Below are 26,885 nucleotides of genomic sequence, written 5' to 3' on the forward strand. Positions count from 1 at the left end.
AGGTGAAACTGACAACTTAACAAAACATATATTTACAGACAAAATTGTCAGTGTCAAAAATTTTATAATATTGTAAAAAATGACATCAAAATGTGTTTATTGCTATAAACTAGTTAGAAAAAATCTTGAGATCATAAATTATTGAGCACCTAAAAGCCACAGAAAAAAGTGAAATGTTAATTTTCTACTGCACTCTACACCTCAAGAACCTGTCGCATCTGATTTATTTATTTTTGTCAATCATTCTTTATAACCTGACAGGCATAAGCCCAATGCGCTATAACGGGCAAATCTGTAGAAACAGATAAGTCAATCAGACATAATGAACACCTACAATTATTAACCACCTGATTAAAAGTCTGAGAATCGGTGACATCTATATTAATAATTATAAATTATTATGTGCTATACAATTTATAATCAATATATGTGACTGTAGCTGGGCACAGTTATTTTTAATATTAGCGCATTTTTATAAATAAAAATTTGAATGCTGCTGTCGGGGATCGAGCCCGCGACCTCACAGTTACTAGTCTGAGACTTTACGGACTACGCTATTCCGTCCTTAATTGTTGTGAAATTATGTTTGAAGAATATATTTGCAAAATATAATTCTATAACAGCGATTAAATTTTTGTTGCCAAAATTCAGATTTTAATGAACGAAATATGTATCGATATATCTGAATCAACCTTTGAAATTTATATTTTTATCAAATATAAAAATAAAATCAAAAGCTACAACGTTATTATAATATATTAAATTTATTTTAGAATGTTAATAACATAAAAAATATTTTGTGAAGTTTTTACTAAATTTTATTGAATTTAGTAAAAACTTCACACAATATCTTTTATTTATGTGAGAAAATTCGTTATGCAACTATTACATATTTTATTGTATGAAAAAAGTATATGTATGTAAACATATTTTCATACATGAGTATGATGTTCGTTTCAGCAGAAAAAAAATCCCAACGGTATTTATTTCATTCACCCCAACAATATATCTTCATATTAAGTTAACCGCCGCCCATTACCTCGCGTTTAATAAATCACAATATAAGAAAGCGTGTTTGCTCAACTCTGACAGAAATAATATTTTTAAATATTCAATAAATACACCATTACAGCATTTAAGTGTTTAAGTGAAAATGATACAGAAGCAGCTGCTTGCCGTAAATCTTATTTTCCTTTTGTATCATAAAAAAGTTAATATTAAAGCAGAGTTTTCATACGAACTTATATAATCGTACTTTCTTAGATGTTAGTATAAGCTACATTACGAATTTCTCAAGGATCTGATATTAGTCGGTTAATTTATTATTATTTTTTATGCAAAGAAATGATGTCACAGATGTATAGCAATAGAAAATAATGTTGGTAATAAAGAAAGGATTTATATAATACATGTTTCACTGATATGCTTATTAATTTTAAATAAAAAAAATATGCGTTTATTAATCGATTATTTTTTTATACAATATCTAGACATATTATTATTGGCTCAAGTTAGGTTCAAAATAAGAAAGCGTCTTATATATATATATTAAATATAAATCTTTCATTGCAAAACGATAGACGGTAGCCCGATATTTTATAATGGGCTAAACATAACTAAGTAGCGATACGTTAATTTACAATAAGTCTGTAAATCAGTGACATATATTCAATAATTAAAAACTATTTTTACAGCTCACAATCAATGGATGTCGTTATAGTACAACCATATTTTTTTATTTAAATTATTAGTTGCGATATGTATCCATAAGATTAGGAAAATCTGTGATACTGGGTTTTTAATTATATATATAAATAATTTATAATTAACACTAACTCTGATATAAAATACTATGCACGATGGAAACTATAAAACACTTAGATTTTTATTGGATTAAATATACAATAAAATATTATATAATTAAAAAAAAAATAAAAAAAATATTATTTAATTAAAAAAAATATATAATATATGATTCGAGCCAAGGTGTTTCAGGCATTAGTCATTGACATTATACCATTGCTTTAAGGTTAACCTAATCTGTGATGTTTATTTAAAATTAAAATAAATAAAAAAAAAACACTAGGATTTAAATGGGATCAGACCCACTTAATAAATACTTTAAATCATTTTAATGTAATTTATAAATTTCTAATAATTTTAAGTTGTAAAATCAATTTTATTTTATTGTAATGGTAATTTTCTGATAAAATTAATATGTGAATGTAATTTTTTTTTGTGATTTATTTAAACTGGCTTTTAAGATATTGGTATTTGTTTTTTTGATGCATTTATCTAATTAAAAATATAGAATTAAATTAAATCATAGTATTCAAATGAATTTTTTGCAGTGCCATGTGATATGTATAGGGTGAGCTTTGTGATGGGAACTGAACTTTTCAACTACGGAACAATGATGCATTTGGAATTTCTATGAAAGCATTAAAATTTTACCTCTTGCCCTCGGTTTCGTAAGCAGCTTTAATACAATGCTGTCGTAAGCGATTTCTTCAGCCACTCCCGAGTCCTTCACGAGCTTTTCTTTGACTGCTATGCAAATATTGTACTTCGACAATAAGCCTTCCAGTTCTTCGAAAGCCTGAAAAAAAAATACGTATATGAGAAACATTGTATCTACAATATAAATTCAACTTCATCGTGAAAAAGTGTATTCGTTCAATTTCATATAAATGTGTGTCTATAAAAAAGGTTTTTCCATATATCGAAAAAATATTGCTTATTTTTTTCGTTCATGTATTCAATGCTGAGATTCACCGGCGAAGCCCTGGAACACAAGTTTATTCAAATTGGTATTCCGATACACATATCCGTGACAAATGGCAAACAAGTGGAAATGAGTGGAAATTCAGTACGGATTTCCATCAATATCGAACGATCGTGGGCTTCAACGGGTTCGAATCACAGTTCGAAAATAGATAGATTTGATTTATTAAAATATGAACCGGAATGTAAGAGTATATAAAGTAGTACATAAACCTGTTTAAAGGTCAAATGTATATATATGTACAATTTTACGTTCAAATACAAATACAAATGTACTACGTATGTACGTTTTTAGACAAAAAAGGTATATGATATAAATACAATATAAATACGTCTCCGCCTTTGTAGGGATTTTTTAATTTTGAACGCCGGATTTAATATATTTTGACAAATAAAACTCAAAGGAAAAATATATTATTGCAATGTACACAGATAAAGCAATCGTATTTTTTAGTTATTTATTTTGTAATATGCATGGCGTAACATTTGAATTAGAAAGACCTATAAATATGAAACAAATATTATTATATTTAGCAACATGTTTACATCAGATTTTATGAGGCCTTATTCACAGCAACCTTGTGCTTGCAATGTGTGTCTTCTGTGCATAAAAAGAAACTGCTGTTAAAATTGTAAGCTGTGGGAAGATATTGTCATTAGTTTTGTATTAAAGAATTTAAAGACTCAAATCTGATTATTTGAATATTCAAACACCGAAAATTTTGCCTGATTTTTAACTTTTCGTATTTATAAATTAATTTGATATTTATAAATATTCAGTAAATATTAAAAAATATTTTTTTTCTTGAAACACAAAAGACCGAGCAAATCCAAAATAATAGTTGTGTATTATTTTATTAGTATTGTTTATTTTTAAAACGCAGATAGTCAATTAAACTTACCCTCCGATTTACCATTATACATAGCCCAATTGTGCGTTTTTTGGTTGATTCATGTTTTTTATAACAGCCATAGAAATAACAACTAATAGCCTTTGCATAGCAAACAAACAAAAGAACGTTAAATAAACACGTTGTTTTTACTTTAATTATTTATTCTTTTAAAATAATATTGTGTGGTTATTCTAATCTATTTTAAATCTTTTTGAAGAAATGTTTGACAATAGTATTTTTGGCTTGACATACCAAGTTAAGGTTTTTTCAGTAGCAAAAATAATTTACATTAAATTATGTACTCATTTTGAATTTGTAACACTTAATTTATTACTATTTTAAAAATTAAATTATGTAGTCTTGATTCTTTTTACAGCATAAAATTATATTAGTATTCATACTGTATTTTTATATGTTTATACTGTGGCGACTGTCGACCACCATGAATAGTAACGGACAAAAAAGGGCAATTGTCTCATTGTTAATGCCCGTAACCAAGAATGTTCACTGTTAATAATGAGACAAACATCATGGCACAAGAGGGATTTCTTTTGACCACACAACACGGGTCGTTAAGAGTATCCCTTTTGTGACTAAACGGTGCGGATGCAATTAATCATCACAACAGCAAACCCTTTCCGTAGAATTCGAAAGTCGGAGCAAGCAAAAACTCGCTTCCAAATATGCAACATCCGATTTCTCGAATTCTACGAAGCGACTCCAGCGATTGGCTAGGAGATCGACGCACAAGCGTGATTGGCCAGTAAGGGTGCATCCCCTAGAAGAATATAAGCCCGGACTCCGACGAGGGGAGGGCAGTTGATCCGAGTTGATCCGCAGTGGACACAAGACCTTGGCAGAGAGCCCAAGGACAATCCACGAGAGACGAGAGGCACAAGACGCTGAGGCACGAGACCAACCAGACGCCAGAGAGTGGAATCAGCGGCAAACGACGACCAGCGGCCTTCCTGAGGAACCAGCTACGCGCCCCCACCTGACACTCCTGACACCTGTCGCATGCAGCTTGAGCCATCCTGCGCATCATCAACTGCACGAACTCCTACATCACGAGAAACGTCACGCCATATTCGTCCATTAACAAACTTCTAAATATAAAATTATAAACAGTCTAATACGATTCGACCAGGAGTCTCATTGGCCGCGAGCTCAACCACCCCTAGGGTTACGCTCCCTAAAATACCTTTACGAATATATTCGATTATTTTAATATGTTATAGTTTACGGTTGATATTATAATATAATAGTTATAAATTTATATTATTTATATTTATGTTCTTTGTGTGCAAAATTAATTGTATGTTAAAACACTAAAGTTGTTGTGTTAGTTTAATGCAACGGTTTCCAACCTTTATGCTACTATGCCTCCCCAAAAAAAATTTTTTCGCGCCTCCCTACTTCTAATTTTTTTAGCATATAGAATAATATAGACACGTTTTAAATAATAAAAAAAATATAACAAAAAATAAATATACATATACGTAAATGTATATTAATTTTTATATTAAATTCTTATTATTCTTTTAAATCAACTACATATAAGAAGGTTGTTGTTATTTATTAGCACAATGTTTATCAAATTTTGGGGTGCTACTCGTAACCTTTTTTGGACTAATAACATGATTAGATATTTGGTTTTCATTACAGTCAGTGCTGTAAAGAATGAAACTATTATAATTAAATATTTACTATGTACATAAAGATTTGTGGCGACCACACATATAAGCACATTTAAAAGGGCGATTGTCTCATTGTTAATGACCGTGACCAAAAACGTTCATTCATTAACAATGAGACAAACATCATGGCACAAGAGGGATTTCTTTTGACCGCACACAACACGGGTCGTTGAGAGAATTTATTTTGTGACAAAATGGTACAGACGCAATCAATCACCACAATGCAAACCCTTTTCGAAGAATTTGAAAATCTGGAGTCAAGCAAAAAATTCAGTTTCGAAGAGCCACTGTAGTGATTGACTAAGAGATCGATGCACAATCGCGATTGGCCAGCTAGCGTGCATCTAAAGGATTTAAGTCCGGACTCCGACGAAGAGAAAGCGGACGGTCCAGACAAGCACAGAGGCAGCGACGCAGACTGCTTGGAGGCAGGAGAGACGGGCACAGACGACCAGAGAGCCAAGATCTACCAGCAGTCATCCGGAGGAACCAGCCACATGTCCTCACCGACAGACCTGAATATCACACCTGAAACACCGCACGCAGTCTAAGAACCCTGAGCATCATCTACGGCCATCACCACCTGCGCCACGTTCACCTTCATCGCGAGAAACGTCACGCCGTAACATGTAAATATAACTAAATAAAACAAGTCCATTTAGATTCCCACAAGAGTCATTGGCCGCGGGGTCAACCACCCCTAGGGCTACGCCCCCTAAAGATTATTATTGATAGTTTTACCGTACTTTACACAATACAATTTGAAAATTTTATTTAATTACCTTAATTTCAACTACAAAATATAATATATATATCTCATCCATATTTTTTTACATTATAGTTAATAAGATTTTTTTTATAAAAAGAAAAAAACAATACAGTACTGCCTTCATTGTCAGGCTTATCGCAAAAATATTAAAATAGCATTCAAACATAATCTCTGATACGTTTCTAGAGAAAATATATTTTTTTTATTTTCATTATTTTTATCACCAGCTCAATAAGTCTCATTGAAAAATACGGGCCCCACGTAGTTTATTGCTACTCTACCAGGAACGTTTCAAATAATTTTATTTCTGTACGTGTCTATTGAAAAAAGCTTGCATATCGACGACAAAACGTAGAAGCGCTAAGCGAGCGACGTTTGATAAGAAGGGAAGGGAGCATCGAAAGAAAATTCAACGTTTTTTACTCGAAAAAAGCAAAATAAAACGTTTCAGATTTACGAGACGGCGCAGCGAAACTCGATATGAGTTTTTCCCAAAGAAAACTCTCCGCGGAGGATTCGGATTTTCTTTCCGTTAGTTCTTCTCCTTCTTCCTTGAGCTCGTTTTACAATTTTCACACAATATTTTCTTCGAGAGCATAAGTAGTGAAAGTTGTCGGAATAAATCAAATAATACTGTGACGTTATGTGCCTTATTAAGTTGAATTTAGACTGGATTTGTATTCGGCTCTGTTCTACACAGAAGCGTAAATATAATTTTTTGCACAAAGCAGCTTAGAAAATGCAGAAGGGAGTCATAGGAAAATATTAGGGTTTTGAATATATATTTTTTTCTTAGATAAATACGGAAGTTTATATTAATAAACTTCCGTATTTTAAAAATATATTTTATAGATCGATTTTTAAAAACATTTCGTAAAGACAATAGTAATGGTATTTAGTTTACCAAGTTGTATTGTACAATATTTAAATTTAAATCCAATAAGCAACCGTGACATAGGTAGATATTATATTTATACGAAGTCGTTTATGGTGGGTAGTTTATGATATTAAAAGTACGAAAAAAAGTAGTGATCTAGGTTTATAAAATGGTCTGTCTAAAAGGCATTGAATCTTTATAAAAACATATAAAAATATTAATATATTATATCACTTAAGTCAAAGCAAATATAAGAGTTCGATAAACTGTTTAGTGAGATATAAACTATCAAAATATACAAAAATAAAATAAATAAATTATTAAATACTTTGCTTATTACCATTTTGATTTTTAGAAATTTATGAGAATATGAGAGATAAGGTAAAATATGCATTATTTAGCAACAGCATCGTAGGAAACCTTTTTACAGCTCAAGTAACAAAGTCTGTCATAACAGAAAGGATTAAAATCAGTCCACGAGAGCAACGGCAATTGTAATTGGTCGTTTTAACGAAAAAGAGCGGACAACAAAATCTTCCATGGATAAGGGTATATATATTAAACATTTTTCTGAAACTTTTTCTTTACTTGCATTCACATAGATCTCAAAAAGCATTTTAACTTGGACGCAAACTGAGAGAAGGATGACTCAACTTCATAACAGCGGATATCGCTGAAGCAGCCGCTTCTCTTTTCGCATCTACTGTTTCAACTCGACGTCCGGAATCCACAGAAATATTTTTTAATTGTTTTACAACAAATTAAATAACACTGAAGGTCCATACACTACAATACTGTCACTATAATTTTGATTGTGAAAACTCGATTTCGGAGATTTTTTGGTATCTAACTATTGTTCTAATACTTTTTGTTTGTCATAAAAAAATTATTTCTAACCGCAAGTGAAGTATATCTTCATTAATATTTATCTAATATTTTTGAGAAATAATATAATACAGATTTCAAAACGTTGCTAATAGTGCCTTTTGATCAGATTGTGCCACAACCATAAATTCATTTTTTACTCTTTTAATACATCCAAAACTTGTAAAAGAAGTAAAAAATAAACCTCACAGTATTTTGTATGAATTTAAACAGTAGTTTGTGGAATAATTTTACCACTTTATCTTAATCTTTTATCAAGAACAAAAGATGGAGTTCGCTTTTAAGATTAATATCGCCTGCACAAAATTTGTAGGACTTATTATATACATATCTCTGACAAACAGTACCCTCGTCAAATCTCATTTTGCTATTACTCGTGGCATGTGCGGCACTGTGATTAAATTAGAGCTTGTAAAAAAAATATACGTATATCTTTTGTCAATACATATGTAGTCCGTTTCCGACTTAGTAGAATCAGATACTTATTATTGATATATTTTAAAATAGGAACATAAAAAAAATTAGGTAACAGAAAACCATAACACGTAAACTAATTTATATGTTAATATAAATCACAGAGGTAGATTTAATTCCAAAATAGTGCATATTGTGTAATTACGCAAATTGGAGTAGCAAAAGACAAATAGATAAATAAGAACCGTTTTCAAAACCAAAGATTAGTTTGCCCTACTTTCAAGTTCCTTACTTGAAAGCGAGACATTCCAGATATTTGATTCGTTGTCATTGTGCTCAAAACTTGTTATAAAGTTTGATAAGGGTATGATACTTACATTAGGTTTACTTATATAATTGTGATTATAACATATTTAATTCTTGTCTGATAATCAAGAACGAATTCACATTAGTGAATTTGTTTTTAATTACTAGACAATTATTTAAATTTGTATAAATAAATCAATATTAATCTATCAATATTCTAAAATATAAATATTTAGTCTGGATTAATGACATCTTGTGACATAAAAAGTGGGAGTAAAAAATCACGAATAACCTGTGACATAAAAGCCGCCTTATAAATTAAATTAATTGAAGAACTTCCCATTATTAAATGTTAGGTGTTGAAAAACCCTCTGAAATTGATATATTTTTCATTCTTTTTATGTAATGTAATAAATTAGTGTCCTTCCTAAATTTAGGAGAAGATTTTTTTTATATACCAAAAACATAATATCTGTTCTCTGTATGCATATGATGCGTTTGCTCTTGTGTTTTTGCGGCGTTTTTTTAATATGAGCTTTTTAATCCTGCTATCTAAGTCAGGTTAATGTAAAGAAGCAATAATGTTCAAAATGTTTGGACATTGGTTGTTTTTCTAAAAGTGGTGCTATTTTACATTTTTTATAATGCTGGTCTCATGATTTTTTTTCTTAATGAAGTTTATAGAAAATGCTTAACACCAGCCATTTAAAAAACAGTGGACATTCGCACTTTTAATAAAAGATCTTTGATTGGCAATTTATGTTTTAGATAGCATATAATTTTACCAGCCCGCGTCAGTAAAATTATATTTTGATACGTTTTAACTGAAAGAGTGGAATTATATTCATAATATTAAGAATATAACTTCACATAAAAATACACAGACAATGTAACATATATATGAATTTAACATCGTTTAAAAAAAATCGAAACAATGATTAATTATGGCTGGTTTTTAAAGCATTTTTGAGATTTGTGTTTGTCTCTATGTATTTGATCATATTATTTAGTCGTACGTGGCACCATCAATATAACAAAACCAACGGTTTATAGTATCGTTGGCGTTTTGAAGCACTTGCATTTTAGAGCTGTGCATTTTACTGTCTATCTGTGTATTTGATAGATTTATATAGTAATTCATCACGTCTCATAATCGTTTAATTGTTTGCTGTCACATCGTCACTACGCATCCAGTCGTGTCACACCCTCAGTTAAATGTGTAATTAATATATCGTCGTGTGATTGTGGATTTTGAGTTTATATAAATTGCGCCCAGGGCACGTAATATACCTTCCATAGCTTAGATACGCTTTTGGTTTTGGTTCAAAATGGAAACGAAACCCTTAATCTGCTTCACGTTGATTACATACAATTAGAAAAAAACCGTTTAATTTATTTTGTGTTGCTTTGCTGTATAAAATTTAATAATTAAAGTAAATTACACATTTTCATTAACAGTATTTGCATTTATTACACATAATGTATTACTTAAATGTATAAATGTGATATTTAATATTTTGACTTTAACTTGTATTCGAAATGGTTTTATTAATTGTTCATATATAATTTATCTTACAGTCAGTCTTACGTTTTCTTAAAACTTAATGGCCTTTTTAATATGTTATATATTTGTCAGATGAAACATGATCATTTTGTCAAACCATAGCAGGTACTTATTTTTTTAGGAGCAGTGCTTTTCATCCCAGCTTTGAATGACATTCTTCATTCTTTATCCTAATAAGCCACCGAGATCTTATTGCGTGTCTTTATGCTCGTAGATATGCAAATACATAATACATACCTATCTAATCTAGCACGTAACACTCATACACATAAAAATAAAAGAAAGTGGTGCAGTTAAGACTCTCGTGTGTTTTTTTATGGCACACGTGATAGACGTGATCCGCTTCCGGAATTTTCCTTAAAAAAGCCTATAAACCTCATGCACATTTTCCGAATGCTTTTCGCATAAACATATAATGCGTTAGGAAATCCATTAAGCACGAGAATATTTTTATGGCACGTACAAAGAGTATCGATAATACTCTTCAAAGATTATCTTTATGTATCAGATGTGTGAGAGTTTATAAAAATGAACCACGTATATGGTATATTAAATTAATAATTTAATACTTATTTGACAGTATAATATGTGTAAATTGTTGGAAAAGGTAAAATGTAATATTTGTATTTTATGAGCTTAAGCAAAATTTCACGCAATTAAAATTTAACTAAAATTTTGATTCAATGTATTTTTGTTAAAATTATAAATACATTCATGACAATAAATAGATATTATCGTGATTGAAAAACTCAATCTGCGATAGTCAATCAGACTTTAAATTAAATAATAATTATTATTTCACAATATTCATAAGTAAGATAACTTTAAAAAAAAAAACTTAATTTATGTTGATCGATCAGAGCTATAAATATATAATAATCACGAACATAAACACTCTCATCCAGAATAGAAATTGTTAAGAACATTAGTTTGCAAGTACAATAGAGGTAAAAACATCGATATCTGCTTCTCGGAAGCTGACATGTGACAAACTGACTTAGTCCACTATCAAAAGAAACATTAGTAGATTACCTTTGAACGTAACAATACACTGCATATAACGTTTCATATTTTTCACAATCAAAGATGATGCATCATTTTATATTAATTTAAAACGGTTTCACAAAATAATCAATAAACTCATTTTTTCATTATCTTGACTTAGACCACTTTCATAATTAATGGCTTATATTTTATTTTAGTATAGTTTTGACATATCAAATGTTAATTTTTATTATTTTTTTTAAATGTACTATATACTATAAATATTAATTAAAATTTTATTAGTTTTTCCTTTTTGACATAATTAAAAAATGGAATACTTAAATTTTTAAATGTTAAAAAGATCTCTTAACTAAACCTGGGAAAAGTGATAAGACGACCTCATTTTTAATCCTATTAAACACTAATATTTTAAATATATATATTCTTCTAATCAAAGGTTACAAATATGATTCAATGGTTGTCAACGCTTTGTAAATTAATAATAATATTTGTAATACTAAAAATATACAATATATTCAAGAAATTAAATAAACATTACTTTTTGATATCGCCTCTGATATTTTAATACATTTGGAATAAATTGAATTAATCTTTCCGTAGCACTAAGCTACTCGAAAATTCATTGACTTACAAAATATATTTATGTCAATTTTATTATAACAATGCCTAATACTTGTAACGCTTAAAGGTATAATATTTTATTTATAATACGCTTATATAATGATTTATTCAAGTGCAAAAATGTGTATTTATTTATTTATTGATGAGTCTGTATGGCATTACATAGAGGCGCAAAAATAAATATGTTGTTCAAAAGAGTATTATCTGAATTAGTAATGTGTATGAAAGATGAAAGCGTAAAAATAGAACGCCTTGCTTTAAATTGGTATCTTGTGTTTTTATGTAGAATGAATAAAAAGTAATACTTTCTTTGATTTATAAAGATTGGATTTTCTTTGATGTCTAAATTCCCTTGTATAAACGATACTGGTTGTAATGTCACGAACGAAAATTAAATTAGGTCTATTTTAAAAAAAAAATATTTAGTAAAGTTATGTATACAATACAATAATATATATATTTTATGGCAGTAAAGGTACAAAAAAAGATTGGCGTGTAAAATTAATAGATCGCGAACATTTATTATTTAAAAATAATATAATAATAAATTTAAGATATTTTGATATTAAAATTACCAGTAACATCTTAATGACTAGTGAATTTTTAATATTATAGTAATGCTTTCGGAAATGACTAGATAATATAAAATCATTAAAATTCTGAATATATTATTTAAACATTATGTATCAGATTTAATAATTATACGTAAACAATTAAGAGCTTTGAAATATATTTACAGGGGTTTTCATAAGAGACTGATCACAGAGGCAGTGATTTTGGACATTGCTAAAGCTTTCCACCGCTTTTGGCACGCAATATCAAGATAAAACATCAACTCGTTTATAAGCTGTAGAATCTTTCAAATTAAAATTAAAATTAATTTGTCAATTTACAGTTAATTTTATGATTAAAATAATAACGAGTCTTCCCAAATAAACCGCACAAAAATAATATCAACGAGTTATTAGCTGATGACATGGACATTTTATTTTCATAAAAAAATTCTCATCAAGCAGAATATAGAAAAATAGGGAGATACTACAAATCCTACAAAAAACGTCGCAGTAATATTTTTTCTAAAATTAAAATGCTTAGCACGTTTCTAGATTGCCAAAATATGGCATACATATATATATTCCACTTATAATCATGTCAAATGCATACTAAATAATCTTGTCAAATGCATAATAAATAATCGTGTCAAGAGTAAACTAAATTTACTATAAATATATTTACATATAAATAATAATTAGGCTAAGTAATTTACAATAATTGTAAAAAAAATGCACTACTACAGCGTCGAAAAGTATTAATTATGAGTTCGGTTTGAGAGACGTTCCAACCATTCCAATGACATTGATTATTTAAATATAATTGGGCAGAGTATATCAGAGACAATTTATCGTTTTAACAAATAAAAATGAATATAAAACTCGGTATTTTAAAGGAAATATTTTATAGTTACTTTTGAAATTATATCTATTCAATTTTATAACAGAAATAATAATATTGTTACAATTACAAATAATAGCCTAGTCAATATTATAAAATATATTTTTAGGCAATGAAAAAAGCAATTTAAATTCAGACTCTTTGTGTAAGTTAATCAATATTTGATGCTGTATTTTATAAGATATTAAAAGTTTTAACTTTTAACTTTATTCATAGTAAAAATAAAATTTTTCACGTGGGTAGATTATATAAAATAAATAATTGCTTCTAAGCCAATTTGTAAAATATTTCAAAATATAATCTGGAAAAAATTGTTGAAGTTTAGTTAGTAAAAAAACGCTTTACATAAAACAATCGATGATTCTGTTATTTTAAATATATAATTGGATATACCAAGGGGTAGATTTTAATAAAATTCGTAAGTTTAATTTCTACACTATTCACTTATATCACATATTCAAGACATGTATATAATGATTTTTATACCAATACAAAAAGTTCTTAATTCTCAATATTTAGTTGATACAATTTTTTTTAAATCTCGTACAAAATTATTTCGAAAAATAAGAAAAATGACTTATTTTCAATTTATCTTAAATTAAAATATATATTGCCGAAAATGCATTTTAAAAAGTCACAAAGGCTCTGTTTATTCCAACCACTGGTAATAAACCAAAAATATAGTAATAGAAACCCTTCTTTACATAATTTAGAACCGGTTCAAAAATCAGATTATAAATATATTTGTGGTTTTAAAAAGATATTTTTTTAATTAAGTACTTATGTAAACAAAACATTTTTCTATAATCAACAACAGTATTTTATTAAAGCTATCATTATTCATTGCTTTATATTTAAAAAAATAATATAATGTGTATATTCATAAAATTATAAAACACAAACATATTATTTTCGTACAGTAAAATTAAAATATACGACTTTATTTAATACGGTAGATTAACAACATAAATTATTTTGCAAACATTGGTTTTATCCATTAAAACGGTGACACTTAAAAATATTAATAGCTTTAAAGCAATTACTATAATTTACCTCAAATATTAAATGCAGCTTTATTTTTTACATATTTGTTTACTGAGGTCGTTATACTTCATGCGAATCAGATCACAAATACGACAAACATATAAATTAAGCCTCCGAATGGAATACTAAACATAGGCCGTTTACTCGGTTAATTTACGTGCGTATTCACGTTATTTACAACCTTTACAAAAAAAAATGAACAATACAAACGGTTAAAAAATGCTTGATTTTAAATACCTTTATGCCGTAATTGGACTCTTCGTAAATAATGCTCACGTAGCTCCAACCCAATTCCCTGATGATGTCCACCATGGCTTTCACCTGATAATGATCAGAAGGAATGGTCCTGGTGAAATACTCGAATCGTTGTTTGTTTGACAGCTCGGGACTTGTAGAAAAAAATGATACCTGGAAAAGGGAAAGATTTAAATTAAATTATTAAAACAATTATTATATATATTAAGTTTAAACACGCTGTTAACTTTTATGTATATCAATCTTCTATAATTCACAAAACGGTTTTAAAGCCAACATTGTTAATTTTTAATTTGCTATTATCCCAACGACCGTTAAAAACACTACATTAGCATTTCCGTCGTTAAAGTGCAATAAAATGCAGCTACCGCCAGCGAGCTTGCAAATAATTAAATTGAAAGCTTCGCACGAAGAGCTTTCATTAGCTTATTTATTTTTAACAACCGACCGACGTTGATCACTTTTCGTATGAAAAATCTCAACTACCGACAATTTCTCGGAAATACCCGCTTTAAAAATATACACATGCTGGTTATAATGTCGTACGTGACAGTATAGCGTGATGGCCTAATGTGCATATATTTTTTTTCATTTAAAAAACAGAAAACTAGTTCATATCGATAAGCGTGCTGCATGAATGTGCAGCACTAGGCACAGCAAGTACAGACTTAAAACGGTTAAATATAAACAGCCTAATGATGATTATGGCGTAGCGTGAAAAACGAAAACAATTCAAGTGTTTTAAACAACGGCTTTAAAAAGATTATATTATTTTGTATGGCGAAAATCACGTGAAACTGTGATTATTTATTTGACACTTGTTATCGTGCGACTTATGACTTATGCACGTATTTTTACTTATTAAAACACAATAATATAAAATATATTTGAATCATTATTTTAGTAAAGCTTCTAATAAAAGCATTTTCCTCAAATTCTCTCTTTTTTTAAGGAATCTCAAATTAATTTTTTTAAGGAAAAGAGATCAGATTTCAGGGCAAAATGCTGTCATAAAAAAAACACATTTTAAGTATCATTAAAAATTTTCTATTCACTTTTAACACTAGAGTGCAAACTTAAACTCAAATCTAGTGAAGCTAACACCAAATCAACATGAACCATATCTTAACCCTTCAAATGCAGAATTTTCATAAAAAATAAATTTAATTCCGATTTTTGTTTATATTCATTCTATGCTACATTTAAATTGAACTTTAAGATTAAACCTTCAATTTTATGTTTTTACTTTATAATTGACAAATTAAAGTCAAGTTCTAAATTAATTTTCACAAAGTCACATAATTAGTACATAAAACTGTTAAATACGACTTTTGCACATGTTTATATTCATTCCATGCTTTATTTATATTCAATTTTAGAATTAAATCTACAATTTTATTTTTATTATATAATTTACTAATCACGTGACATTTTTATAACAATTAGCTCTGCACTTTAAAAAAGTCTATTATTTTTATTGATGATGGGATAAATCCAAATTTCGCACTAAAGAACCGTATACAGCGATTCAGATTTATCCGCACCTAGCACATAAAGGGTTAAGTCCTTGAACTTGAATATTATCGGGACATTACATCAAGAGCGACAAAGCATATTCTATAGTATTTAATTAGTTTTAGTGTATATTTAATTATTGTATTAACATATTATTAAAAGCAATTGTAAGAGCTTTTAAACTATTTTTTTAAAATTATTATGCGTTGATACTATTTTGGTTAACACTAGATATATAAAATTATTATATATCATGTAAAAAAATGTAATCATTATATTTTATTATTGCCTCTAAAAGTCATAATTTTGCCCTAAATTTAATAAATATAAAAAATCAGAAAGCTATGGTAAAAATAATAGACTTTAGATCAGTGAAGGTCACAGTATCTAATTTGTACACTCATACATTCGCTAAAAATAAAGTTGTATACGTCACACGAAAATACAATTGTGTGTTGTTTTTGTTTCTACCTGCGCTGCAATAAGAATTAAAATCGGGAAACTGCAGCGTATCGGTATAGTTTGGAGAGTTGTAGTTCAAATTGGTAGTTCATTTTTAATTTTTAAAAATTCACTACCGTATCGAATCACAGGAGTTTGCTAATACGTCAAAAATGTAAATGCGTTGCTACGTAAATAGATGTATGCGAGAGAAAAGCAATACATGCACGAAAAAATATTCATTGTCTCGCTTGTTCTTGTTGAAGCTGCAATACTCATTTAAGGATTTTTGTTTGTGTCACATCCGGCTATAAAATAAATATTTTGGTCTATTTCGCACAAAATAATATATATATGTAATATCACAGTAACTGTTTGTCAACTCCTATAATGCAATTGAGTGTGTAAAACGTATGTGTGTTTTAGATAAAATGTGGGTAGCGTGATGATCACTGCTTTAGATGTTGCTGAAATATTACATTATTTATTTTTTAATTAAATAAACACTCGTTTTAATAATTATTTCTCAAGATTAATATTTATTAAGTTTTTTCTGGGAACTTGTAAAATAAAATTAAATATTAAAATAAATCTAAAAAAGCTAAGCGCGTAGAAGGTATATAAATTTATTTATAAAACGATAAAATCTTTCTTTTAATTTAAAATTTTTAATGTATCGAATTTCGAATAAAATATTAATTTTATATAAAAATATATTAAATACGTTTTTATTGTATTATGTAAGCTTTGTGTCAGCAGGTGTAAAAGTTTATTAATATTAAAAAAAGTAAAAAATAAATTTTAATTAAAGAAAGAGGAAAGGACATTAATTCAGTATTCAGGCAGTGACTTCGAAGAAGAAAAATTTAATTTCAAGTCCGTTGTTTCGCGAAAAAAATATATCTTCCCTATTATATTTTACACCGGTGTCAAAGAAATGCCATTAATGTGTTTTAATTATAAATTAAGCTAGAAAATTGTTGTTTATAAATAGTAAATGTTATATAAAATATGTTTTGGTAATAATTTAATATATATATATATATATTATATTATTAATTATTATATTTTTAACATTTATTTATTGTTAAAGTTTGCTAACGACGAATTGAAGGTTGCACGAAATAATATAACATGCCATGTGTTTCCAACCCCTTTATGCCCCTTGAACCTAGGATAGAGTTATTGTTTGGTCATTTAGCAACTAATTGCATTTTATTACCTATTTCCATTAGTAACCGTGCTATATCACATAATATGTTGATATAATCAAGCAAAGGTATGTTAAGATCAACACGAAACATGTTAAATTAATTACTGTATTAAATGGAATTAGTATTAAAAATAAATTAGGGTAGAGCATAATTTAGTTAGGATGTTATTAGGAACTAGAATGTTTGCACGTATAAGAGCGGTTTCTTAGGCTTTAAATAAATAGATGCGGTTTATCATAATTACTAGTTTTCACTTCATTAATGAATGTTAAGAACTAATAGTTTTGTGAGATATAAGTCTTGCTTTATGAACATATACATATATCAACGTGTATTTCATTCTTAAGCAAAGATGAGTAATTTTAAAATTTAATTCATAAAAAAAATATTCATGTACGTTTATTACTTTTTATATATATAAATGTGGTGTTAAAGAGTCAAAAGTTTTATATATCAAATGACTATTAAAGGTGTTTGTCTCAAAAGTAGTTTAAATGTGATTATCGTAAAGTTTTATTTTTTATTTTTGTATAAATAATATATAATATAATACTAATACTTAAAATAATTTTCCCTACAAGTATATAATTTTGAAAGAACATCTTTAGACGTAGGATTAATTTTTATAAAGATTAGATCGAGATGAAGGTATGAAAGCTTAGATAATCTTGTTTTTTGCTGGTCTTTACTTGAGTGTGACATGAAAAATTGCCGCTAAAATGAATCACTAAGTGGTTTCTATTAATAAAGTTATGAATTTGAAAAAATGGTTTGTTTATATATTTCCTTACATAAAATTTTACAGCTTTTACAGTCAATAAAAATATAGTGAGTGCATTTTTAAATCTGTTTATAGTGGCTATTTTACAAATGTATTTATAAGAAAAGAGAAATTTTTTATACGTTTGTAACGCTTTTTAAGACCATTTAGCAATTTATTTTTAATTCTCTTTTTGTCACCTTTTACAGATTTTATATTCAATAAAAAATAGTATATTTTTTAATTTCATTTTTGTTGCTAATTTATACAAAATTTTACAAAGTTTTTCTTGCATGTTGGCGTTATTTTTGTTTTTAAATTTAAATGTTGTTATTGTATGTTTTTAAACTATTTTTATTTATTTTTAATATTATTTCTGTAGTTTATAATTATTTTATAATTTTTAGTTATAGTTTTAATGTGTGGGATGCATAAGAGCACAATCTTTAATCAGTAAAATATCTCCCAAGGCTCTACTTAACTCTCGTAATTTTCCTCGAGATTCTGAATTATAAATCGCACAGTGAATATAAAATCATAATGACTCAAAATGTAATGCACTGCATAATGTATTTATAAAATTTTAAATTCAACTTCAAAAAAAATCATCTGTTTTTTATACATATAATTTATAGCACTATTTCTTTATTTATAATTTTAATGGTGCTATCCTACATTAGAGCTTAAAGTCAAAATATTTACAGTATCTGGTGATTATTACTATTAAACTTACTGCATTTTTATTTTTATGACATTGAAATTACAGTAACAGTTAATTAATATCTGTTCTTATGACTATGCAAAATATATAATAAACAGACTTAATATTAAAATAAAATAACAATGTGATTTTTTATAATGTTGTATGAAATTTGTTTATTTTATTGATTTATCTAAAAGTTCTTAAAAAGCAAAATACTATCAAAAATAATTTTTATTATTTATCTTGAAATAGTTAATGCAAATATTTTTGTTATATTAATACCGGCACGATAGACTAGTAGTATAAATCAGTGACTAAAACAGGAAAGATCTAGATTCGATCATATGAACCTTAATTCTGATAGATCATCACAGATTATGTTTTTAAGAAGATGCACAGTAAAAAATCATGCATAATCACATAATATCAAGCGGTAAAACAAGCTTATAATTAATAAAATAGTTTGTTAAAATCAAAGATTTTAGTATGATGTCTAACTATTTAATACTCTGTCAAGTCAAAACCAAAGATTTACAATAAATAAATAAAATTATTACATTTTTTTTATTCATGTCAAAATGTAATAATCAGGCGCGTACGGTGCGATAGATTCCCTTTCGCTCGCTCGCGTGCTAAGTGACGAGAGTGAGTGAGAGATAAGGGCGTGCGTTATATTCGTTCCGCACGCCTACTTCTTCTCACTCACTCTCGTCACTTAATACGCGAGCGAACGAAAGGGAATGTATCTCATCATACGCGCCTGGCAATTGCAAATGTTTTTGTACTTTTTTCGATTTGATATTGCGACAAAAAGCAACTCGATTTTTACCCAAGTGTTATATATAGAAATAGTGCTTTTTAATATATGATATATAGATTATCAATTGGGCCACTGTGCGTCGGCTCTACTATTAAGTTATACGCAGCTCATCACCACAAAACCGAGCGTCACGCTTCATATATCAAAGTTTTGTTGTACGCAAAGTGGCGAGTTTAAAACGCGAATTTAATTTCACGTAGCGTAAATTTATTATCAGGGAACAACACAGAATGCCAAGGGTCCGACTTCACGCAAGGACGGGAGCACCAATTAAAAATACGAACCGAACTGGGTCACTAAGTGAAACTTTGTAATGAGTCTTGGCCCCTCGGTCGTTTTTCACGGGTTTTCGTCTCGCCTTTTTGACGAGGCGTCGATGTCGTTGGTATGAATTTTAAAATTCACGCGGTGGTTTCACTTTCTATTTATATAGGATAGGTCAGAGAGAAAATTACATTTTTTAATATTGTTCATTTATTTATTTTATTATTCGTACGATTAAATATTAACTAGTTTGCCAGAATTTTGTTCGCAGTTTCCTTTAACATTATTTTTATCTGCCAGAACATAGAGATTAAATTAAATATTAAATTGGATAAGAGATCTCGTGATTAAATAATTGCGTTAATAAATGGAAATTGCATGGACGACCTAATATTCCTATAATAAACAAAGCAACTACTCTTTGTTTGGAAAAGATACGCGCTGAACAATATTATATTCTTTGTTTATCGATAGTCTAGATTGCAAGATCGTTAATTTTTAAGGCGTGAACTCATTTCGTATTTGTGTTAAAAAAGTTTCGATCATTACAATATATATGAAACGCAAGAGAGACGCTAGGGAGACGCCACTGAGTTACAACAGCAGAGGCAAGCAATGAAGGACGGAATAGCGTAGTCCATAATGTCTCAGACTAATGACTCTGAGGTTGCGGGTTCGAGCCCTAGTAGCGGCACTCTAATTTTTATTTATAAAAATTGCGCCATGCGCCAGCTGCAGTGTCATATATTAATTATAAATTGTATAGCACATAATTATTTATAATTAATAATATAGATATCACCAATTACCAGATTTTCAGTCTGATGGCTAATATTTACTTGTAGGTATACATTATGTCTGATTGACTTACTTTGTTTGTACAGATTTGCCCGTTGTAACGCATTGGGCTTACGCCTGTTAGGTTACAATAAATAAATGAAATTGCATTGACACGAGAGATATAAGAGAATTGCTTAGAAATCAGCAATTCTACAAAATCACAGCCAACAATAATACAACTCGACAACTACGCGTACTAACCAGACATTAAAAAATTCACAAAATTTAGAAATAAAATAAGAGTTTAATATCAAGCAAATAAATATTCACAAGTAAAAAACCTCATTTGATAAGCAAATTAACGATATTTACGTTAAATTTCAAAAAATTATGATATGTGCACAGTTAAAAAACATTTTAATTGATTAAAAATAAATTTATCTATTAAAACTACTGCTACAACCAAGAAACAACATAGCCTATACTGATCAGAAAAAGGTGAAATTGTTAATTAAAAAAACTTTTATTCAACACAAAAAAAGACACGTGCGATTCTTAAAAGAGCTTTGATAAAAAATAAAATAAAGATCAAACGTTAAATACCTGAGTATTCACTTATAATCAAAACATAATTATGGTATTAATTTTGATCCTTGATCTTATACATAATTCCAGAGAATTTTTTGTTCGAATTACCATCTTATCAAAAATTATGCTGCTATATTTTTGCAGTAATAATTTATTTTAAAATAACGTAAAGTATATCTACAATATAAACAAATTTTAATCCTTGCTTCCATAGCATTTTCGCACTATTTTCTCATTCAGTCTTTTTGCATAACGGCACACAGAAGCAGCAGTCTCGTTTGTTTCAATAGAGTTAATAAATACGAAATAGTTGCAGCGGCAGTACTGAAGTAGTGGCTTTCGGATTGGATCAGGCTTTATGACGCTTGCGGAAAAACTTTTAAACCGCTTTTCATTCCCTCGCCGGCTTCGTTTATAAACCAGTTTCGCACCTGTGAATACTCAAACATTGTTTGTTCGCTCGACACATCTGCTATCTAATATGCAAGAGCTGGTTTTGCGATCTGAAAGCGTTACGAACGTGTCTTGTGTGCTGTACTTTCACTGTACTGGTAAAACGTGAGTGTTGGTGGTTTACCTAGTCAGCGACCAAAATAGTGAAAATGTTTTTAAAATTAATTGTTATACTCGCAATTCAATAGTTATGTGTAAAATATTTATAGCTACTTAAGCTAAACAATTTATTTTACTGTTAAACGAAATAACGAGTACAACCGCTTTGTGTTATATATTGGGAATTTTTTTCATCTTGGAAAAACTTTTACATACATAAGCCTTACTATACAGATAAACGGACTAACGTAACTTAAGGATAAGATCAACAATTAGTTGTGCGCCTTTTGTTTATCTATAATATATCTTGCACACAACATGTGGCAAATTTCAAAGGAAAGGTCTCTGGTTACATATCCTTGCGTACTAATTTGAGTAACCAAGTTTAATATAGTGGTGGAGAATTTTAATACATAGGTATTTATACTTTAAAATTACGCTTACTCGACAGTTTGAATTAAAATCTATTTTAATATAGGATATAAAAGAGGTATACTACATTATTAAATTCAGATCCACTTTGTTGTTTTGAAACACGTTTAATACAAAAATATAGAATAATAAAAATATATTTATAATAACAGTAGCTTGGTTATAACTATTTATTAATTATAAAGGGAAAATAAATTAGGGTAACATAAAAATAACCTTTTGTTAAAGTTCAGAAAAAAATACAATGAGCAAAATGTGTTTGTGGATATTGTATCTATTATCACGTATCATGGGATTTTTTTAATATTAGTATTTAAAATTCACTCTATAGATAATATATTTTAAAATCTTTGCATCTAAGATGTGTGATAAATACTGAGTGTTAAATTAACACAAAATTAAGGTTTGATAAAAAAATCATTATGTCATAAATAAAATTCAATATAAAAGATTTTACATCTTTAAAAAATCCATTTACTTAAAAGTCACTGAAATAATATTTTAAAGCTAGTCTTAAGTAATTATCCGCCGGTTGACATCCAACATATAATATTCCAATGTATGTTCCAACATAATTTTCAAGTAGAAAGTTACAATCGAACAAAGAAGCTTGCTCAAATAAAAGAGTCTTTGAGACAACCCAGATTATGGTTACAAAATCACAGATACTAAGTTTTTTAATATTTGTATATAAAATGTATAATATATTATTTTGAATGACTTGCATATTATAAAATCTAATATTGCTAATGTTACTCCTCTCCGAGCAAGCATATGGTAAAATGTGTCTAATTAATAATTTTTATCCTAGCATTTTATTTTTTTATAATTAGAGCGCGCTTTCTAATGAATATTGGTTTGTGTTGTCCGCGAAAAAAAACTTTTATTTTACTTTTGCAATATTCAAATAGAAATTGCGTCATCTAGCATCTCTGTCTTGCTCTGATCTTTGCTAACTACATATACATTTTAACAATGGATGAAACTAACGGATAACAAAGGAAAAAATCACAATACAGTCGAGGTTTTGATAGGTTTTGGATGAAAATTTAATCCTGGTTTGCAATTTAAGTATTTTAATATCAGATTTTTAATACCCATATGCCACATCGTAATAACTACATAAATCAAAGTGCTTTACTGCCTTTCAGGGGACGCTGCGGCGATTCACAATCACTATCCGTTGCATTGTTTCACGCTTTTTCATCGGATCTATGCAGCGCAACTCAGGGCCGCACTGGGGGAATATCGCTGAGTAATATAACGAGTCTCCCAAGGGCCGAGTGACGAGTCCATTGTCGAGACGCGGGCATTATGCTAACGGAAAACGGTAGCCGGCTCTTTAAAACCACAATGGAAACCATCACTACAGATTGTAGCAGACTTGACTCCCATCTCAATTAAAACGAGTATGAAACTCTTTTGCATACGTTTTATTCAAACAATCGGAGATTGTATTTTGAGAAACACGAAAATAATGACACAGTTAACAATGGTGCGTTACTACTTAATGTATTATAGATTGATGTTACTATGATTGATACTTAATATAGATGATATGTGAGACGTGTGCGTCTTCGAATTTTTGCATTATTAAGTATTTATTTAAAAAATATATTGTGTATATATGACAAATACACAGTATTTCACACAATAAAAGGTAAAATGATTTAGTGACGAAACAATAGCGTTTTTTATTAAAAACACTGCATAGACCACCTAAAAGCACATCCGTCTAAAAACGCTAATTACTTATAAATACTGTCGAAAAAACTGTAAAAAAATATTTAGAAAGGTTGCTAGCTAGACAGTACATTCTACCTGGCGAATTATACTATTGTTTTTTTACCCTTCGGTTACCAATCGCCAAAGTTTGCATCTAACCCGTTTCTATTTTAAAGCAATAATACATTTTGTGGTTACAAAAAGCGATGCAATTAGCCTGCAAACATTTTTCATTTGCCAAAACTGTCTCGAACCAGAATTATAAAAGATTTGGAGACCAGCGAGAGACGCGGTAAGAGACGCATTGTGACAGATACCAACTACTCCAATAAATCACAAGCAAAAATTACATTTCACTATATATGTGGTAATTTATATATGTTTATATGTTAATAAGTCAGATTCCTTTAATCTCAAAACCTAAAAGTTATTTTCCTACAAAATTATTATATTTTAATCATAGTTATATATATTTTACTATATTATTTTTATGAGATTTGAACTGCCATATTTTTTTTTGTTACTGTAGTAAATTTATTAATTTTTACGTCACTGTCATTGTGATAACACTACGATATTTTTTCGTCACACAGACTTGCTATAAATATAAAGCAAACACTAATGACAGTTTTTGATAAGACATAATCTTACTTATTGAATATTAGTGATATTTAATAATAATGTTAATCATATAAAAAGTTTAAATACAAAATAAAAATTTTTAAAGCGATTTTTATACTATTAATTTGACTTTTTCTACTAAAAAATTATTATACAAAAAAAAGCTAAGAACTTAAATTTTACTGGATTAAAAAAATATTTTTACCTATGTAAAAAAAATAATTAAAACTATTTTACTTAAGGCAAAATCATTTACAAATATTTTATTTAACATCAGACTAAGACTTACATATGAAAGTTTATAATTCAAATATTATATTTATGGCAAAATTATTTTTTTAAAGTATTTAAAAAAAAAATGTTTTTCCAATTAATTCAGCGGCTCAGTCAAACTTTTTGGCATATTTTGATATTTATTCGTAAAGATTAACTTAACAATTTACATAATCTAAGAGTAAAGTTTGTTTGGTTCGCTTATTTAATTTTTCACATCAAAAACAACTTACTTGTGGGATTTTGAAAAGCCTTAGAAGATTAGCTACTTGGATGCTGGTAACACTGGAAGCTGCTCCGACCACCCCTGAAATGACTTTTTTGATTTGGGTCTTATTGCAGTGGTATTCTGCCCCATCTATGTTGCTGATGGATCCTGAAACAATTTAAAATATAATTAATAATATATTAGCTTCACATAATTCATAATAATGTTACGCTTTAGAATATATAATATTACTTATAATAATGTGTAACAAAACACATTACTACATATACAAACGCGCAGCTCGAAAATATAGTTGCTTAAAAAAATAAGTACATAAGTAGTACAAACAGTCAACTTTAAAAAAACAACATAAATACTCGCGCATGTCGCGCGGCACTCTGTGGAGTTCATTATTTGTCAAACGTTTGACGTGCGGCAATCCTTTTCGTGCTGCGATGCATACCAACCTTATGCATATACGTATATGTAAAAAAAACTTTTGCTTAATTGTGTTTCACTCGACGTATTAGACAATTACAATTTCAGGAATTTATTATTGAAGAGTTGCTATATTAAAACTTCAAAAATCACGGCATTTAAAACTGACAGCTTTGGACTATATGGAATTTAAACGAATATACTTTCGTGAGAATTTCTATTAATAAAACTTTGGTGGAGCTTAAATTATATTCTACATGTCACAATCAAAACGTTTTCAGGGTTGAAATATTTGACAGTTAAGCAGTTATAAATACATTGGTTTATATTTTATGTATTAAGATATGTTATTTATATACTGATAAAGTTACTAATATGAATAATAACATTGTGATTAAAGTAAAATAATATATATTTATATAAAACAACATTTTACGTCACACAATCATCTTAACCTTTATAGTAAATATAAGTTTTCCTGGTTTGATAAACAATAGTAATACAAATAATTTACAGTAGGTATATGCCACAATTGGCGTTCACTAGTTACCTTGTTCGAATTTGAAAAGGTGGTCAAAGAGCAAAGATTGAAAAGCGAGAGTTGGCGGTGCGCAGATAAAGAGAAATACAGGGCTGGATCTGTTAAATAATTTTCTAAGAAAGTTTAATTAATTGCTTGACAAACAAAAGTTACTCACGTCAACGGCTTCAAAGGTTTAAAGTTGCTCTTTTGGTGATAAATTAAAACATCAACCGTATATTTACGACTTTTCGTATTTATTATTAAATCAAACACAATGCAACTGTTACAAGTAGGATATACATAATATTACAATAAACAATAACTTTAGATATAGCTTATTGACCTATATATGTATATAAAGGCAAAATTGAAAGATAACAACATTAATGGCTAATTCGTCAACCAATTGCAAGAATCTGTATAAAAACAAATCAATGCTAACATACAATTTTTTTTTTGCAG

General features: G+C 28.4%; 1 protein-coding gene across 6 annotated transcripts in view; it reads right to left on the minus strand.

The window, feature by feature from the left end:
- LOC148232495 (metabotropic glutamate receptor 2-like) overlaps positions 1–26,885 on the minus strand; it is a 671,990-nt gene that overhangs the window by 102,751 nt on the left and 542,354 nt on the right. For all 6 annotated transcript variants that reach the window (XM_088191656.1, XM_088191652.1, XM_088191653.1 and 3 more), the window contains 3 exons: positions 25,488–25,630; positions 14,549–14,719; positions 2,455–2,599 (listed from right to left, as the gene is read on the minus strand). In XM_088191656.1, the coding sequence (XP_088047782.1) occupies positions 2,455–2,599; positions 14,549–14,719; positions 25,488–25,630 (459 nt within the window). The remainder of the gene's footprint in view (positions 1–2,454; positions 2,600–14,548; positions 14,720–25,487; positions 25,631–26,885) is intronic.

This window comes from Plectrocnemia conspersa, unplaced genomic scaffold (assembly GCF_051122295.1).
Source record: "Plectrocnemia conspersa isolate PC_06_02 unplaced genomic scaffold, ASM5112229v1 ptg000009l, whole genome shotgun sequence".
Lineage (NCBI taxonomy): Eukaryota > Metazoa > Arthropoda > Insecta > Trichoptera > Polycentropodidae > Plectrocnemia > Plectrocnemia conspersa.